This window comes from Plectropomus leopardus, chromosome 3, assembly GCF_026936395.1.
Source record: "Plectropomus leopardus strain MGB_pleo_1.0 chromosome 3, ASM2693639v1, whole genome shotgun sequence".
NCBI classification, from domain to species: Eukaryota; Metazoa; Chordata; class Actinopteri; order Perciformes; family Serranidae; genus Plectropomus; species Plectropomus leopardus.
This window is the reverse complement of record NC_142178.1, coordinates 16,812,501-16,830,335: the sequence shown is the minus strand read 5'-3', so window position 1 is coordinate 16,830,335 and position 17,835 is coordinate 16,812,501. Positions and strand designations below refer to the sequence as shown.

At 40.8% G+C, this 17,835-nt stretch overlaps 1 protein-coding gene across 1 annotated transcript in view; it reads left to right on the top strand.

The window, feature by feature from the left end:
- Nucleotides 1-44: 44 nt before the first annotated feature.
- tmc6b (transmembrane channel-like 6b) overlaps nt 45-17,835 on the top strand; it is a 20,994-nt gene continuing 3,203 nt past the window's right edge. Inside the window, exons 1-15 of the mRNA XM_042485052.2 lie at nt 45-253; nt 5,469-5,651; nt 6,404-6,534; nt 7,711-7,878; nt 11,340-11,510; nt 11,606-11,714; nt 12,192-12,276; nt 13,842-14,099; nt 15,057-15,259; nt 15,400-15,544; nt 15,720-15,875; nt 17,113-17,291; nt 17,402-17,492; nt 17,629-17,726; nt 17,825-17,835. The exon at nt 17,825-17,835 is cut by the window's right edge and continues 85 nt beyond it. Of these exons, the coding sequence (XP_042340986.1) occupies nt 5,596-5,651; nt 6,404-6,534; nt 7,711-7,878; nt 11,340-11,510; nt 11,606-11,714; nt 12,192-12,276; nt 13,842-14,099; nt 15,057-15,259; nt 15,400-15,544; nt 15,720-15,875; nt 17,113-17,291; nt 17,402-17,492; nt 17,629-17,726; nt 17,825-17,835 (1,861 nt within the window). The 5' untranslated portion in view covers nt 45-253; nt 5,469-5,595. The remainder of the gene's footprint in view (nt 254-5,468; nt 5,652-6,403; nt 6,535-7,710; nt 7,879-11,339; nt 11,511-11,605; nt 11,715-12,191; nt 12,277-13,841; nt 14,100-15,056; nt 15,260-15,399; nt 15,545-15,719; nt 15,876-17,112; nt 17,292-17,401; nt 17,493-17,628; nt 17,727-17,824) is intronic.

Below are 17,835 nucleotides of genomic sequence, written 5' to 3'. Positions count from 1 at the left end.
CGTTACCGCGTTATCAGTAGATGGTCGTGGCGGATGCCTATGCTCAGTTCTTGGGTATATCGACAAAAAAAAAAACATTATAACTGTGGATATCCGTAGATGAATGCAGGTTTAGCTTTCGTGTTGAAAAAGTATAAACCGAACTTCGCTCCGAGAAAATGGTATATCCCCGCTGTCCGGTTGCGCGTGTGGACTATTTTGACTGACACACTGGCGAGCACAGACACGACGGGTTTGTTAAGTCACTGAACGGGTGAGTGAGCAACTTTGTTCAGCCTTTGTCCAAGTTTTAAGGTTATTTTTCTCTTAATTTGGCTACGTCCGGATTAAAACTACCGATTTGTTGTCACCTTCGAGGTAAAAGTTTATCAAACTAGTGAAACTCATTGACAGGTTGAGGAGCTCGCAGTCAGCCGTTGGTCGTGACTAACGAGTTAACGTGTAACGTCGAGCTAGTCGACAACTGACAACAACACAAGATAAGGCAGCGATTTTAATGCATTTTAATTTTATTTTTTTGTTTGCCTTTGCTCGGTGTCGCTCTGACATGTGAGCTTGTTCAGCGGAAAAGCCCACTGAAGTAATTACAGATTCACAATCTCGGCTGAATGAGCTTTTCTCGTTTGTTGTGCAACAGCCGAGTAGGCTAGTTTGTTGTGGCATAACTCTTTCCTTGTGCTTTCTCATGACAGAAACTAGGTACATGAGCAGTGATGGCTATTTCTTTTTTTGCCACATCTGTGTTTAAGCACTGGAGTTTCCACTGTCTGTTATGTTGCCAACCTATAACCTATAATTTTGTGTCCCATTTTTTCTGAATGAAGGCGGAGAGACTTATTATTATGGGCCTCAGAGTGCAGTAACACTGTAACAGTGTATGCAAATGCATGCCTGGCTGTGTAAGAGACAGCAGAGTCCTGTTAATTGCTTGCAGATTTTCCCCTTTTTTTCTACCTTCACCGCCTCTGTTAGCATGGGCAGGTTATGAGGCAGAGGGCCCCTGGGCACAGACATGCAGAGGGCCCCACTACCTCTCCTACACAGGAGCAACAGGAGCAAGACACACAGACTTAATATTTATTTAGCCTCTTTTTGTCTTTTTTGTAGTTGTTAAATCTCTGTCGTTTTGTCTAGGTCTGTATCTGACTCAGAATTAAGCCAGTCACATTGGATTTGGCTGTCCAATATGAATATGTGATGATTTGTTTTGTTTTCCATATGAAGTTTTAAAAATTGAAGCTTAACAGCGGCATTCATGTCAGATAGTAAACAAGCTAACGGTGCTAATGACAGGCTGTAAATGTGCAACAACATTTTTTGCTGCAAGTAGATATCAAACAAAAGCCAGAGACTATTGTATTAAGTTGCTGTAAGCTGTGGAGTCATCACTGTCAAGCAAAGGGTCTCTCTTCTCTACTCTGTGCTGCCATCTATGCGCTGTCTGAAGGTCCGCAGCTCTAAAGAGTAGAGTGAAAGTCAAGAGCATGCACTCTAGACCAAAATCTGGTGATCAAAATGTCCCAGAAGTGCACTGCACAACATGATGTCAAAAAAGGCTGCTCGACTTGAAGCGATCTTGGTTAACTGAAGGTCTCAGACTGATGATTCAAATCTCCGACTATCAAGAGGCAGCCCTTGTTTTGTGTCTCTTTGTGGTAGTTTCGTGTTTCTTAGTGGTCATTTAGAGTCTCTTGTTTGCTTTGTTGTCATTTTGTGTCTTTTTTTGGTTGTTTTCCCTCTTTTATGGTCATTGTGAGTCTCTGTGTGTCTGCTTCGAGCTGTTTTGCTTCCCTTTTTGCCCTTTTTTGGTCTCTGTAGTAATTTTATGTTTCTCGGAGGTCTCTACCTGGCCAGTACCTCTCTTTGAGTAACATTTTATCTGGTTAAGTCCAGCGGAGCCCTGTCCCTTTGGGCCCTTGGGCCAGTGCCTGGTAGGCCCTTTTAGTAGGCGGGTGTCCATTAACCCTCACACTGCACAAATAGAAATTAGGAATATAAAATTTGCCTAATGGAAACACGTCAATCTTCTTGGAATGCTATAGCAAGAGGAGAAGTCGCATAACATTGCCAGAGAAGTCAAATTACATCACTCAGTGGAAACACAGTAATGTTGCATTTGTGTTTTATTTAATTTTGAAACAATTGCTGAAGTTGTGTGCAAATCTGTAATGGAAACCAGCCTATTGATTTACCCATGCCTGTTAGTAGCCTGTCACCATTCTCTGCCCCCTCTGCTTTTCCTGGTTTTCCTAATTAATTACTGCTTAACTCCATAAACAATTTCTGACTTTTGCTCAATTGGTACTTAATTACAGAATTACAGGTTCTCCTCTTTTAATCATCTCCGTTGTCTCGTTTTAACCCCCCTTTCCTGAGGCCAACTGTGATGCCTAACAGATGACATTAGGGGACTGAAACATAAGTACATGGTACTGCTGCCATGTTTACTGTAGCTTTGCTCCCTCTATTGTTTTTTCTTGGCACTGTGAGAACTGATTTCCGTGCAGTTGTTAAAAGCTGTCAGAGTGGACAGATTCCTTTCCAGCCCTCCCTCCACTTAAACCCTATGCCTCACCCTCGGATCTGCTGATAACTGCCCTCTGATTTGTCCACTGTCTATGTAGTTAGAGTGATGTTCAGCAGAGTGGACGGTCCCTATGTCAAGCTTATACTGCTTGCAGTGGCACTTTTGTCTGTCTCATACTGCTTATTTCCTTTTTTTTGTTAGAACAATGTCCTCTAATTAACTTGTTACCCAACTTCAACTCGCACTAAACCCATCTGTGTTCTGTTATCCCCTTCTATGTTTTCCCAGCTTATTTTATTTGGCAGCAGTGCAGCTCAACTTTGACCCCCTGTCAGTGTGGGTGGAGTATTTGTCCCACTCCCACAATACACTTCCCTGGCTGCACAGTCTCAGAGCACTTCTTCAATATCAGTGATCACATATACAGACATATGACAGATAAGTCACTGCAAGGCTAAACACACAATGTTGCGGTGGTGTGTAAAGCCATTGTTTGTGTTTCTGTGCTCTGCAGAGGAGAGGCAAAATTAAAATTCAAACAAAAAGGGATCAACTACAACATATGTATGGCAGAGAAAACAGCACATTAAGGAAACAGAACATGATCCTGGAAATTTCAGGTAATGAAAAATGAATGTCTGAGACAAAAAAGAGAAAAAAAGCAGATGCATGCAGTAGATTGCTGCAACAGGGCTGGACAAGAATAGGCTTAGAAGAAGGATTAAGATGGATGGTGGTAGAGAGATATTTTGAGCCACTCAGTCATTTAGTCAGTGTGTTGGCTGATATTCAGAGCTGCGCCCTGCTGTATGTATCCAGCTGATATCATACTCACTCAAGACCAGAACCAGAAACACCTCCACCCTGAGCAAAAGTCTGAGCCTCATAGCCACAAATTCCTGCATGCATAATGATTGAAGTATGTGCACATCAAATGCTGTCATCACACAGCAGGGTACTCGTATTAAACAAACACATCCAACTACTTGTACCTGGTTTGTGTTGGATACTTTTGCCCGAAGCTCTTTGCCGTGAGTACGAGTACACGGTGTGCTCCATGCTTGGTAGTGGTTAAGCAATGATTCAGTTTAAAGGGTGTTTTGCTGTTGTTCCGACTTATCTGCGTGTATATGTATAGTATATCCTCATTACAGCTTTGCTAAAACAACAAATCTATGGTGGTTTAAGACTTTTGCACAGTACCATAGCTGCAGGGAAAATATGCCCATGTGCCACAGAATCTTAAAAGCCCTCAGCAAACCCTCAACCCTCAGATCATTTCACAGGAACAAACAAAATCCTTACAGTCGCATCACTTTTATGAACCACTACTTTCTGCTGTGGGTGCATGTAAACAGGAAGTGGATCTGGAGCTTCATGTACCCTAAACTTTTTTTCACTTGTTTTGTCTTTGAACTGAAATTAGTAGTTGGCCCAGATATTCATTGTTTGAGAAAAGATGCACCCATAGACATCCAGTGACTGAGATAAGTAAACCTTGCTAATCTCAATTCTCAGCATCTGTTTGGGCTCCTGGGTCATTTATGATCTCTCCAAATAACTGATCATGGTAAAACAATTCAATCTGCATGAAAAAGTAAGTTTGATACATTTTTAATCTAAGTAGGAAATACATTGAATCTTGATATTTGTTATTTTTTAATATGGAAATCAATTGACAAACTGATAATGGATAAAACAATTAAAGAGTAATGGCTGTTTTTGGCTTATGCAATGACTTAAATACCTAAAACATACTTTGTTTTGGCATATGAATGCAAAAATCTATTTTCAGTTTTGCTCATTGATTTTCATCATTGTTGACAATGGTCTCATAAAGATCTTAATGAGAGAGCCACCACAGTATTAACATTGAATGGCAAAATCTCTAGTGGTCAGTTCATGGTCTAAAACTCTCAGGGTATACTCCATCATTTGCACATCCTTAAAAGGAAATTTTAAAAGGTAAACCCATCGGTTTAATTTCATCTTCTTCTAACTTTAAAGTATGTGGATATATTCTTAGATCAGCTATTATTGTTTATGGCCTTCTACTATGTCCAAAGAGCAGTCGTTAAGCAGAGTTTATTGATTGTGTTTTATTTACCCACAGTCTCTGCTCTGCTCAGACTAATCTAGAAAAGAGATTTTATTAGTCCCTAATGAATATCTGGATTCAATTTCCTTGAATCCCAAACACTTCACTTATGTTTATTTTTATTCCTCCTGTGATCATGTTTTACGACAACAGGACATGTCCTCTCTTGGTCTTTGATAAATGTTTATATGCATTTTTGGACTGAAATGAGGGCCCTTTAAATGCACACAAACAGAGGAACCAACATGCTTCCTCCAACTTCCCTTCAGACATACTCTGACTGTAAACACTGACAATGCATCATTCTGTCTCCAGCCATGAATATTCATGTCACTTGTGACACTGCCCCATCTGACTCTAACCACAGTCATCGTCACAAGCAGGACCCACAATGGAGCTCTCATGAGCTCGGACAAGCCAAATCTCTGAAATCCATGAGTCACTGCCGTCCTCACTCTGATTGACAGCATACAGAAAAGGATGCATATGCTTTTAAAAAAGCAATGTCTGTTTGTTGTTTTTGGCTTGTGTGCTTTGGCATGTGGCTTTAGGTAACTGTAGTACATGAAACCCTCCTCACACTTTTATCGTTTTCCAGATACAGATCACATTATTGCAAAGTGTTAGAAAAGACCTGAGGCTGGAAGTGACATAGTCAGTTCTCATGTATACATTCCAGGTTTATTTTTTTGTTGCTATGCAGTTAAAAATGTGCGGAGGACAAGCAGTAACACGACGAGAGTGTTCACATTCCTAGGAAGTCTGCTGGCATGTATTCCTCACCTGTACTTCACTCACTTCTCATCGCCCCGCCTCCCCTCTCCCTTTTCCCTCCTCTCTCAGGTAGATGAATAAACACGATGGTGGGAGTGAAGTGCAGGTCTGAGCAGGTGAGGGTGTGATCCCTCCGCGATTGGTCAACAAAGAGACCGACATCCTGACAGAGCGAGACTGTCAGAGGAGAAGAAGAATGGCTCGAAATGTTAGTTTTGACCTGAGCCACCCCCTCATGGAGGCTGGACTGGAGTGAGTGTTTAAGTTTCTCAGTTCTTCAGTTTGGTTTGACGTTTCAAGCTGTCAGCTTTCTAAGCGCTATGTAACGCGAAGGCTGGGAGGGTGGGAGGGAAACAAGGAACCGATGTGACGGGATTAGCTGTGCTCTTTGATGTGTTACACTCTTTGTTACACTTAACAGGAAGGCAGCCCGTAAGTGTCCTGGTGCTTTCATTATTGTTTTTATAAACCATGTGACCAACTACTAATTTCTAGTTCATTGTCTTCATAAAGATGAGTCACATTTGTTTGGCTGAAAGCATATTTGAATCTGTGTGTATGTGCGTTTGCATACAGTCTGTCTCTGTGAGAGTTTACATATGAAAACAGTACAGACCTGACTGGCTTCAGTGTGGCGCTCTTTTACACTATCTGTTTCAAACTAATAAGTCAAAGGGAGCTGGACCAGCTGTATTTTCTTCTGTTTTTCCCTCTTGCTTTAAAACAAAACAGTTAGTCCAGTTAGCTTTGACTAACAGTACATCTACATAATGCAGGAAGAGGGTCGTACAGAAGGCGATCTCTGCTGTTCTGTCCACCAATGAATGAAAACGACTTCACAGACTCCTCCCGGGCTGTTTGGTTGCAGTTTCCCCCCATGAGACTACTTGTGACTGAGTCAGAAGGCCATTGTGTATTTAGCGGCCAACAGTCCTTAAAAGCACATCTAACCTGTGTTTCTAAGCCTGCATCTTTGTATCAATGTCCATGTGTCCCTCTGTCAGGAGCCCAATAGATGAGGAAGGGGTTCATGACTCATTCAGCCAGCTGATAGCAGAGCAGAGTCAGAATGGGGGACTGTCTGACGCCCTCGAGCTGCAGCAGCTGCAGAGACAACTGGACGAAGAGGATCGAGGTACAGTTAGATAGCGCATGTCTGCATGTGGTGGGCTGAATTTGTACAACAGCTAGTTCATGTACATCATATAACATAACATTGATAATGTGATATAAGACGAGATATCTGGGGTTTGATCATGGGGATATGGCTTAACTGTCATTTTCTGGTCTTGAAGCGACAGTCATTAACTTTTAAACTTTTTTGTCATATTTGCTAAAAGTGTTACTGCATCCATGCAGTTGTACATGAGACCGATAATCTGTGAAAAAAATCATGTGCCTCTGCCTCCTCATAGTACTTCTGATGGCATTTACTAGAATCCACTGCACTTGAGGGAAAACAACCAATCAGAGCTGAGGAGTCTCAGACGCGGCTGTCAATCATGCCAGTCACTGGTTGCGAACTGTGGTCAAACAAACGCTGTTGAAAAATGAATCCGGATTCTGTTACTGCTTTTTGTACTCACCTCAAATGTTTTCAGACATATTTTTTTAGTGAACCATTATAGTTATAAAATGAGTAAAAGTGTAAAATGTAAAAGTTTGTGACCTGCCGCCATGTTGAGAACAATCTAGCCGAAGCAAAGCATCACCCACCATCTGGAGCAAACTTTCACAGTTTACAGCTGAACAGTACACTAAAAAAAATCTGAAAAAAAGAAACAGGCAATGCAGCAACAGAATCTTGATTGATTTTTGATCTGCGCTACCGAGATTGACTGCAGTTTACAAGCTGTGACTGACATGACTGACAGCTGCGACAGAGACTCCTCGGCTCTGACTGATGTTATTTGATTTCCTTCAGCCACAGTAGAGTAAATGCCATTAGAAACATAAGAGAAGAAGGAGAAAAATTATATTTTCTGACTCATGGATATAGTGACATTTTCAGCAAATATTACAAACGTATTTTCATAAAAGTAACCAACAGCGGTTTTAAAAGCTAAAAGATTATTGAGTGATACACTTTTTGAACTCAATTAACTCTTCTAGCCAACTAAAATGAACCATGAATTTGTCTGTAATCATCAACAATCATCAATGTCCATATCAATAACATCACTTATCAAAAATCACCACAACAAAATCACCATGGTATAGATATTGAGGTTAAAAATGTAATCATGTTTAGTTTTTTTTGTCTTTTCCAGCAATAGCAGTATTCTTCATTTGTTTTTTTTAAATTCAACAGACAATGTCCCCTACCTCTCCAGTCCTGGACGTGAGAATAAGAGAAGGAAGACGGTGCGAAGGGACGCAGAATTGGAGGACGATGAAAGACAGGTAGACCCCCTCATAGGTGAACGATGGTCCTCGGCAACCATGAAGGTCCTGTCCTCCATGCCCAGCCGCACAATCGGTGAGTTCTGATTTGTTTGCATGATTTAACCGTGCTTTTACAGATCTTTTGAAATCATTTAGACACTTAGTCCCCCTGAGAAAATGGCAGTTTAAACTGTCCTGGCATTATAGACCATAAGGGAGAAAGTTGCTAATCAACAAAAACAAAATAGTAATAAGTTTTAATTAAATACTTCTTCCTCTGCTTGACTCAGCGGCATGGACACAGCCTAATGGTGCATGCCCACTTTACAAGTGTAGTGGAAAATGTGTAGCTGCTGAGAACTACGCTGTTTGTCATAGTTCCTGAGAAAATGTACATTTAGGGGTCAAGTTTCACCACACAGGAAACACTTGACGTAAACTGATAGTTGCTTTCGTTTGAATTGCCGTAATTTACTGTACTTAACAAGCAAAATACTGTACTGTGTTGGCATGCTGCACATACTGAGCTACAGTTTAAGAGATAAAAACAGATGTTCTCAACTGAGCAGTTTCATGGGGAAGCAGTTTTTTCTGTCATCTTCCTGTCAGTATATGTGGCAGGTCAGGTGCCTCAGCTTGGTGTTGAAGATGATTCGAAAGCTGTTGTCTGATGTCTTTAGCCGTGCCACTGCCACATGATAAATTTGCTGGTTATACCAACGATGTCAGAATGAGAGAAAACAGTTTGTCTTTCAGTACTTCCCCTCCGAAAAGAGCCACACGAAGTCATTAAAGGCTAAATGGTTATTTTTTTAAAGCAGTTTTGCTGTTAAATACTGTTCAGGTCTTCTGTTCATATTTTCACATTAGACAGACTACATTATCACTGTTTTTTTTTAACCTTTTAATGGCTATTCAGTGTTTCCTCTAGGATTTTTTTCAGCAGCGGGGGCAGGCTCTCCGGGGAGCCGTGGCGGCGTAAACAAATGACGCTTTTTAAAGGCTGAATGTAAAAATAAAAAATAACAACAAAAATTCAACAATAAAATAATAAAAACAATAAATAATCATTTCTTGATGGGGCTGTAATCAGTGGCAAAGTTTGCACCCAGGCTCAGAACAATGGATTTTTCTTGGTTTTTTGTAGAACAGCTCTAAGGCTCTGTTGTACGGAAATTCCCCAAGAGGCCCGTTGATGCTCAGCAGCATACATGCTGCAGGGTGATCCCCTGCAGCCTGTTTCTCAAGTCAGTCTTCACCTACAAATAGAAACAATAATTTTTTTTTTTTTTTCAACCCATTTAGGGTCCCAGCCTGATAGCCTGTGTTTCCCTTTATGTTTTTCTCCTCTACTCTCATCTCTCTCTCCTGCACCATCACTTTGCTCTCCTTCTCCTTCACTCGGCACTCCCCCTCCTGTACTCTGCTCTCCTTCACTTTGTTGCACTGCTCCTCCCTATCTGTTACTTGTCTTATACCATTACATAAAACATTAACGTTAGATAATTTACACTCACGTCACATTTGATTACAAGTGTGAACATAATTTTTTACCTAACCATCATAATTTGAGTCAGTAAAAAGGCTAATGATACCTGACTAGCGCCATCCTCATCAGGTGTCTTTCTCTTCTTTGAAAAATATTTGAACAAGCTCATCTGAAAATGCAGTCAGCAGTTACATCATGGCGTGTATATCGCTTAATGCTATCAATTAGTTTACTCACGTTAGCGACACTGAGTTGAGTTGGCACCGGGCCCAATTAACTTAAGCTACGTAACCTTAGCTGGCCATCAATATTTTGCGAATGTTTATTTAACTAATAAAATCTATTATAAGTTTTCTTAAGCTAATAAGTCTACCTTTTCTCCGGTAAGTTGCACGCTATTTTCAAGCCGACACTCCTCTGACTCTCCGACCTGATACCTGGATGCGAGTAGCTAATTAACGTCGGCACCTGTTAGTTGTGTTGGGGGTGGGAGGGGGCGGTGGTATCTACCCCAAAGAGTAGATACGGAGCAAGATAGTTATCTGCCTCAGCACTCGCGACACCCAACGCAGTGCAGGACTGTGCTGTGATGCGGCGGTGGTGTATTTGCAATTTAAAAAAAAAAAAAAAAAAAACGACATTTGAAGGAGCGGCGGGCCGCCACTCCTAAATGAGTGTAGAGGAAACACTGCTATTTCAGACATTAATTAACCTGTTTAAAGTTTGGTGGAATGACAAGCTATGTACCAAAGACCAGTAAATTAGGCTCATGATGTCCCTGTTGCTTAGGGGTTTAAATGCTGTCAGTGAAAACCAACATCCCTGGTGTCAGTCTGGCCACTGACCTTTTTTGAATCTCTTTTTTGGGTCCTAAGATGGTTATCGCATTCAAAACTATGGAAATAAATTCTAACAGCTGTAATTAATAGATTTATTTCTATTGTACCTTGCAAAACAGATGTTATAAAGTGCATAACTGAGCTGAATCTGGGGCAGCCTCTGGCTCACCTGGTGGAGTGTGCGCCACATATAGGCTGAGGGCTTTGCAGCGGCCCGGGACTGATTCTGACCTGTGGAGCATTGCTGAGTGTCATCCTCCCTCTCGCTTCCACCTTTTCCTCTCTTATCACCTGTCCAAACAATAAAATCAAAACCACCCAAAAACAAATCTTGAGCCAAATCCCCTTGTCGCTCTCTTTGAAATTCCCTTGTCACCCAAGCTATGGGACGTTGCCCCCTTGCTTTCAACCTCTCTTTTAGCACGTTGTGCAATTTTACCGAAGCGGAAGGAAGAAGCTCACCCACACATTCCCAGTAGCTTATTGCAATGTTTAAAATGGTGACAGGGCAAGTGTCAGAGAAAAGGTTTTATAAGGTTTGGGGTCCATTTCTTATCGTTTTTGCTCATCCCTCCACAGTAGAGAAGTATAGGATTTTCTCCAGTCACATATTTTTTCTGCATTTTTTTTTTGACCTTGCCTGATTTTGCTCAAAGCCTGTTTATCTGTTTATCTGTGCAGTTTTTAGGTGTGTCACTCTGTTACTCCTGACATGGGGTTGGAGCTTGGTATGGATGTAACAATTTCACCTGTTAGCAGGTGGTCTTTCATGCTTAAGCAAACATTGTGATGTACTGTACCTGTATATATATATATCATTTGCAAAGGGTTCCTCCTGTATTCTTAGTTTTAAATTAAATAACTTAAATTATTTTTTTTGTGGGGGTTATATTATGTACTTCTGTACAATTAGCTCTCTCTAACACCCATTGTGGCAAAATCTAAACGCAGCCATACACTACTGAATTGCAAGCTAACACATTATTGTTATTATTACACCCCCTCTATCCCCTACTGATTGTGTGTAAAAGTATTATGCTCATATTTTTACACACAGTCAGCAGGGGATGGAGGGGAGGGTGGTGGGGTTGTGGATAGTGATAACAAATCCTGAAGCCACTATCTTTGGATGAAGAAATTGGCGAGTTCAGCGTAAGTGGAGCGCCTTCAAGGTAGTAAATGCTGCTGATCCCATCTCTGAACTGCCTGATCCTCTTGTACTGTCAGGTCGCAGCAGGGGTGCCATCATCTCGCAGTACTACAACAGGACCATGCAGCTTCGAAGACGCAGGCAGAGCAGACCCGCCATCCGAGACTTCTCTCGCTCTGCCAGACCGAGCATACGCGGCTACGGCATGGAGGCCGACAGCACGGACGCAGATGTAGAGGGCATAGAGTGTGAGGAGAATGACGTGATAAGACACTGGAATAAAAACTCATCTGTGCTTGACAAGTTTACAACATAAGCGCTGCTGCCCCTGTGTGTGTTACAGTAAGCAAGAGGGAACGTTTGGTGAACAACCTGCAGAACCTGTCAGTGAGTGACAGAGTCCGAATGCTCAGAGGGATGCCTCTCAGTGTGGCTGAGAAGAGTGAACTCAGGTACAAGTGGTCCTTGTTCTTATTGTTTAGATTCAGTTAGGATTGGGCAATGTGCCTTTAAAATAATATCACAATATTTTCAGGTTATATCGCCATGTATGATACATATCTCGGTATTCGGTAGTCTCCTGTAAACTACTGTAAACTACAAAATTATTTAATGAACTACAGTTACGAAATAAAGTAGGTACTGCCATAACATAAAAGTTATGTTAACTACTCTTAAAATTAAGTTAACTAAAATACTGTTATGTTAAATAAAGTATAAAGTTATAGTAGTTTAATAAAGTATTGTTATAATTAAGTAAATCAAAATGTTATCGGATGATGTAAAAAAATATAAATAAACGAAATATAATATGAAACGATGGACCTTTTTTATCGTCAGATGATAAATTTCATCATAGCGCACAGCCCTAGATTCAGTGTTTTTTTATACATCAGTCTGAATTTCTGTCTTTGTCTCTCTGTCTTAAGGAGGTTAGCTTCACAAAAGGAGAAACGCACATTTTCTGGCAGCCAGATTCCCTGTTGCAGTCGACTCAAGTATTACATCATCATTGTGAGTCACTTACATCACTTGAAACATCTTTCTTTGTTTTACTTCCTTTATTTTTTTTCCCACAAAATGACGCTGAGTCTTTTTACCTCTGTTGGTATCTAGGTACTGTACCAGTTTGCATTTGTAGATATTTCTTTTATAAATCAATCTCACCTCAAGGTCCATTTAGTTGCCTTTCTGGAGCTTTTTGATTGTATCACATAATTTTTATCAGCAAATGGAGTTTCATATTTCCATGTTTCTGAACACTTTGAAGACTTTTAAAGGTTGAGATTGAAAGTTTTAAAACAATACGCATGCTGTCCTGGTATTGAGTTCAGTCCCTGTAAGCACACTATTCATAATAGAACTCATGAAATTGTTGATAGAAATAAGATGTGATTGAGTTAAACTGATGACCAGATATAAAACAGTATTATTTTCAGTGCTCGCTAACTAGCAAATTAAATCTAACTTAAATGAAGTGAAGCGTAGATGTAGTGAGATTGCTTCCGGTTATTGCTTCCAAAGTATAGTGACAAAGATGCTTGTTGCTTTTTACAGTGTAGAATTTTCTACACCGTTCTAGTGCACTGAGATAATTTTGGCACTGGGATACCTTGGAACATGAAAATATACAGGAAAATATAGATAGAAGATACATCCTAAGCTTCTCTAGCAGCAGCAAGGTATTTACAGTAGCTTATTAATAGTATAGTCAGTGTAACTCACAGCAGAGAGCCAGAGTCATGCTGCTACATGTGATTTGAGTTAGGTTTGGTTGGAGTGATTGAGTGACAGATTAAGTTGATTGAGCGCTCAGCTAGACTCTTTGTACACAGTGGAAACATTGTGACACTTTCGGTTTGTGTTCCCTTTCATTTGTCTAGACATGATGATGGCATGATTGTGTCTGTTTCAACACATTGCTGATTATCTGTGTACTTTACTTAGGGTGTTTTTTTGAGTTCTTAAAAACATGCAAATGAATATCAATTCTTTCACTGATAAAATGGACACAGAAACAGACAAAAAGAGACAGCACAAAATATTTTTTCTCGATTGGGTGTCACCATGAGCGTTTCCTGTCGTAGGTGTTGTTATCATGGCAGTGTATTCTGTCTATTGCCTAAGCATTTGTGGCCCTGAGGGTGTGAGTCACAGATCACACTCACAAGCGCTAAACAACCAACATGTGTTCACTTTGTCTCAAATTGTGGTGCTGCGTCATGACTCATTCTCAGTAGAGCATGGATTAGTTTCTGTGTCACTGTTTTTTTTTCTCAAAGGTTGCTAACATTCAGCACAGGTCCACCATGGTGTTTCTACAGTAGCCCAGTATGTAAATATCTGGAAAATCAGGCTTTAGATAGGGCCTTTTGTGTTTTTGTGTTGGCCTCTGTAGTTCTATATGCTTGGCACATCGGAGAAGTTTCAGCGCTGCAACTTCACCGTTACATGGCCCAAAATCTCACACATTGGACCTTTTAAAAACAACACAAAATACAATATGAAAACTAGTGGTTGTTGATTAAAAGATTACACGGATTTCCCCTTCCTCATTTTTTCCCACGCTTTCTTCCCAGGGTGCAAGACAGAGTTGGTACAGCTGGCTGTCCTTCCTGCACTCCCTCCAGCTGTGGCAAGTGGCGCTGAAGAGAGTGGGCGGGCGTTTCGGCACTGGTGTCCTCTCATACTTCCTGTTCCTTAAGACCCTACTCTTCTTCAACATCTTCCTGTTCCTGGTGACCGGTGCCTTCTTAGTGCTGCCTCAGGCAGTGCACCCTCCAGTGCTGCCTGCAGGAAGAAGTCCCTTCTCTGGACTGGAGCTCCTCACCGGAGCGGTGAGCTGTTTGCTGTGATGACATGTCATAGTGACACCTCTCACACACTTTGAGACCTCAGTTTTTAGAAAACATTCATCACATCCCTAATGTTTGGTCAGAAGCTTTTGATTTGTATGTTGAGTTTCTAATAACAAAGCCTTCTTTAAACAGCTGGGTAAAGTCCCCCTACACTACAACAAATGATTGAAATGATTTTACTTTTGCTCGTTGTGATGTAACTTGGATATTTGAGCTTCACTATACAAAATGTTCAGACACTAGAAGGATGTTTTTACTTTCATCTGCTGAGCAGGCAAAGTTTCTCTACATGTTTAAGACGTGTACGCACAAACAAGATTGTGACACCAAATCCAGTTTGGAAACTGTAGTAACAGGATTGTTTGACATTACGACTAGCGTGGAAACCAATTATGGTTAAATATGCAATATATAATATAACTGTTATGTGGAAACATGAAACCTGCAGTGCTGAAAATAAATTTCAGTGAAGTAGGAGGCAGCTTGTATCCAGCAGTTAAACTTTTGAAACCAAAAATTGTGGCAGGGCAATTTATCAATATTCTATTGATATTGTGACATGAGACTTGATATTGTTTTAGATTTTGGACAACATACTATTTTAAGTGTCTTTTCCTTGATATAAAGGTTGCATTACAGTAAAGTGATGTGATTTTCTAAAGTTATCAGATTAGGTATTTGGTCATAAATATTGTGATATTTTATTTTTTTTATATTGCCCAACCATACTGAAAACAGGCATAACCACAGATTCTGGATCTTTCAATGAGGTAGAAGGAGAAAATGTAATTTCAAGAATTTTGGGGAAAAAAACAATCCAGACACAAATAAATTATTCAAAGCAGCTTTGACCCCAACCAAATATAATAAAGCTACATTTGAAGCAAATGTAAGTTTTTGCATATATGACTGTCTCTCTGTCTCCTTTTGTCTCAGGGTTATTTCTCGGACACAGTGATGTACTATGGATACTACTGCAACTACACACTGGGTGGGAGCTGCGGGGATGATGGTGGAGGACAGAATGTCTCTTTGTCCAATCAAACCAGGCTGGACTGTGTGTCGTATAAAATGCCACTTGCATACTTCTTCACAATAGGAGTGGCTTTCTTCATCACATGTATCATTCTTGTGTATAGGTACAGTGTTATTTGTTGTTTGGTTTTTGTTTGTTTAAAAAAAAGATAAAATGTATATCTCAACACAAACTATATGAATATAACAGGTTTTAAATGTAATAATGTCTCACTGAGCATGTTCATTTGTAATTTCTCAACAGCATGTCAAAGTCATTCGGTCAGAGCTTCCGAATCGACAAATCTCACAGTATTTTGGCCATGAAGGTCCTCTGCTCCTGGGACTTCAGGGTCATTAAGAAAACTTCTGTCAGACTCATGTCTGAGAATATCTGCACCCAGCTCAAGGTACATCTAAACACACACAAACACATCCTCCTGCTCTTTGTCTCCATCTCTGTCACATAATTGGCAGACAGGAATGTGGTGATCTAGTACGTTCTTTACCCTCTTTATCCCTCTGTTTCTCCTTCTATATTCCCCCTCTGTCACTCACTCTATGTCCTTCCTCCACCATCTGCAGGAGCTGCTAGCAGAGGTGACTCATAAGCAGGTCAAGACCACTGCCTGCCAGAAGCTGGGGAGACTGATGGTTCATGGCTTGGCATGGGCTATCTGCATAGCAAGCACCGTTGCCTGCGTGCTTGGTATTTACTACTTCTCTGAACACATGCACCAGGTGAGGCAGGATGGTTTCAGGGTACAAAGTCCGAAAGGGTATCATTTTTTATCCACGAATACTCAGACTTAAGGGTTTATTTGTTGTTGTTTTTTACACAGAATTTTATGTTTCTGAAAGCAGTCACGCATACATACAGTGTGGCCACATACCTTCGGTCATACTGTCACCCAAGCAAATCAGTAATACTTTTGTATATCAAACAACATGCATTATATAAAAAAAATCTGTTGCTACTGTCTTGAGTTGAAAGCTACTTTATGTAAGACTTGCTGGTGACCCCTTGTGGTAGTGTAAAGACGTGCAGGCTCACAACAGTGCTGCAAGTTGTCATGAGAAGTAGAAGAACTGTGAAAAGTGCACTCAGTAAAGTGCACGTCTCTGCTAGGTGTGTCTGGGGAATGTGGGTGGGGGACAGGCAGAGCAGGGGGGACTGTTGGTCCAGTGTGTGCGCGTGACAGAAGAAAGGAGACGGTATGCATTTTATATTATCAGTTTGTAAGCAGAGTAGACAGGCTTTTAGGGAGGGAAAACTGAGGTTTTCTATGGATGTCAGTTTTTAAGCCAAGACGAAGGCAAACCTGTGGAGACTGGACAAGGTCAATCTTGCTTTCAGCTCAGCAGGTTGTAGGAAATGCCTTTTGCTAAGTGATTTTGTTGCTCACTTGTGGCTCCTACTGGCCTGTTTAGAGGTTAGAGGAGTCAGCAGTTAATGACAGTATACAGTCAGTGTAACAGGCTTTTTCAAAAATTGGGAATCACTGTAACCCATGCATAGTCTTTGAGCATACAGTCATAAATTTGACACACAAAATATTTGGTTCATCAGTCCAGTAGTATTCAAGATTAGATGCGAACAGATAGCTCATGGCAGACTTCATTAATAGTATTTAAGATGTTAGGGCTTGGCAATATATCAGTATTATATTAATATTGTGATATGGGACAAGATAAAGTCTTAGATTCTGGATATCATCATATCGTGTTTTCTTGTCCTGGTTTTACAGGCTGCATCACAGTTCATTTTCTGAACTTCCCAGAGTGTTGTAGCTGTTCTACTATTTACCTTTAGTCATTATGTCCATATTACTGATGATTATTTATAAAAACATTGTGTAAAAAAATTGTGAAAGCCCCAATAGTCAACTCTACATTCACATTGCCCGGCCCTACAAGAAGTCCAGAAATATTTAAAGAGCACATCATCACCTTCTTGTCCTCTCTCTCTCCCTAACAGAACCTCCAGCAAAGCTCTCGTCGCACCATCAAGAACCCCTTGTTGAACGAGGCCAGCCTGCTGGCTCTCCCTGTGGTGGTCTCCCTCATCAACCTGCTGCTGCCCGGCCTGTTCAACCTCGCAGCCTGGATGGAGGACTATGACTCACCATCTGTACGCACATATGTCGCCATCAGCAGGTGCGCACAGATGAACGGCATGTTGCAAGTTCTCAGAAGTCAGAGTTTTAGAAAATGCAGAACTGATGGTTTTAGTTTATGAAATGTTTTTTTGCTGTCTGGGTTTCTAGAAACTTGATGTTGAAAGTCAGCGTTCTTGGAGTCCTGTGCTACCACTGGCTGCATCGGGTGGCTTCTGATCCTCAAAGTATTGGACTGAAGGTAACATAAACTACCAGAGCAGAAACCTTTTTTCGTCACATCTATGTCAATAATATTGATTATTTGAGTTTATGTTGCTCAGTGTGGCATTTTTTAAATGGCTGACTCCCTTCTTTTTCAAAAACCTTGTCTCCAGTGCTGGGAGAGTTTTGTTGGCCAGGAGCTTTATCGTTTCCTACTTATGGAATTCATCTTCACTCTACTGGACACCTTGTTTGGAGAGTTCCTTTGGAGGTTATATTTTTGCTTTATTTGTAGCAGAGCGTGCATAAAGTTCATTACTCACGTAAAACATGTGAGCCTATAAACTTAAGTCCTCCTGATGTCTGCAGGTTGTTCTCTG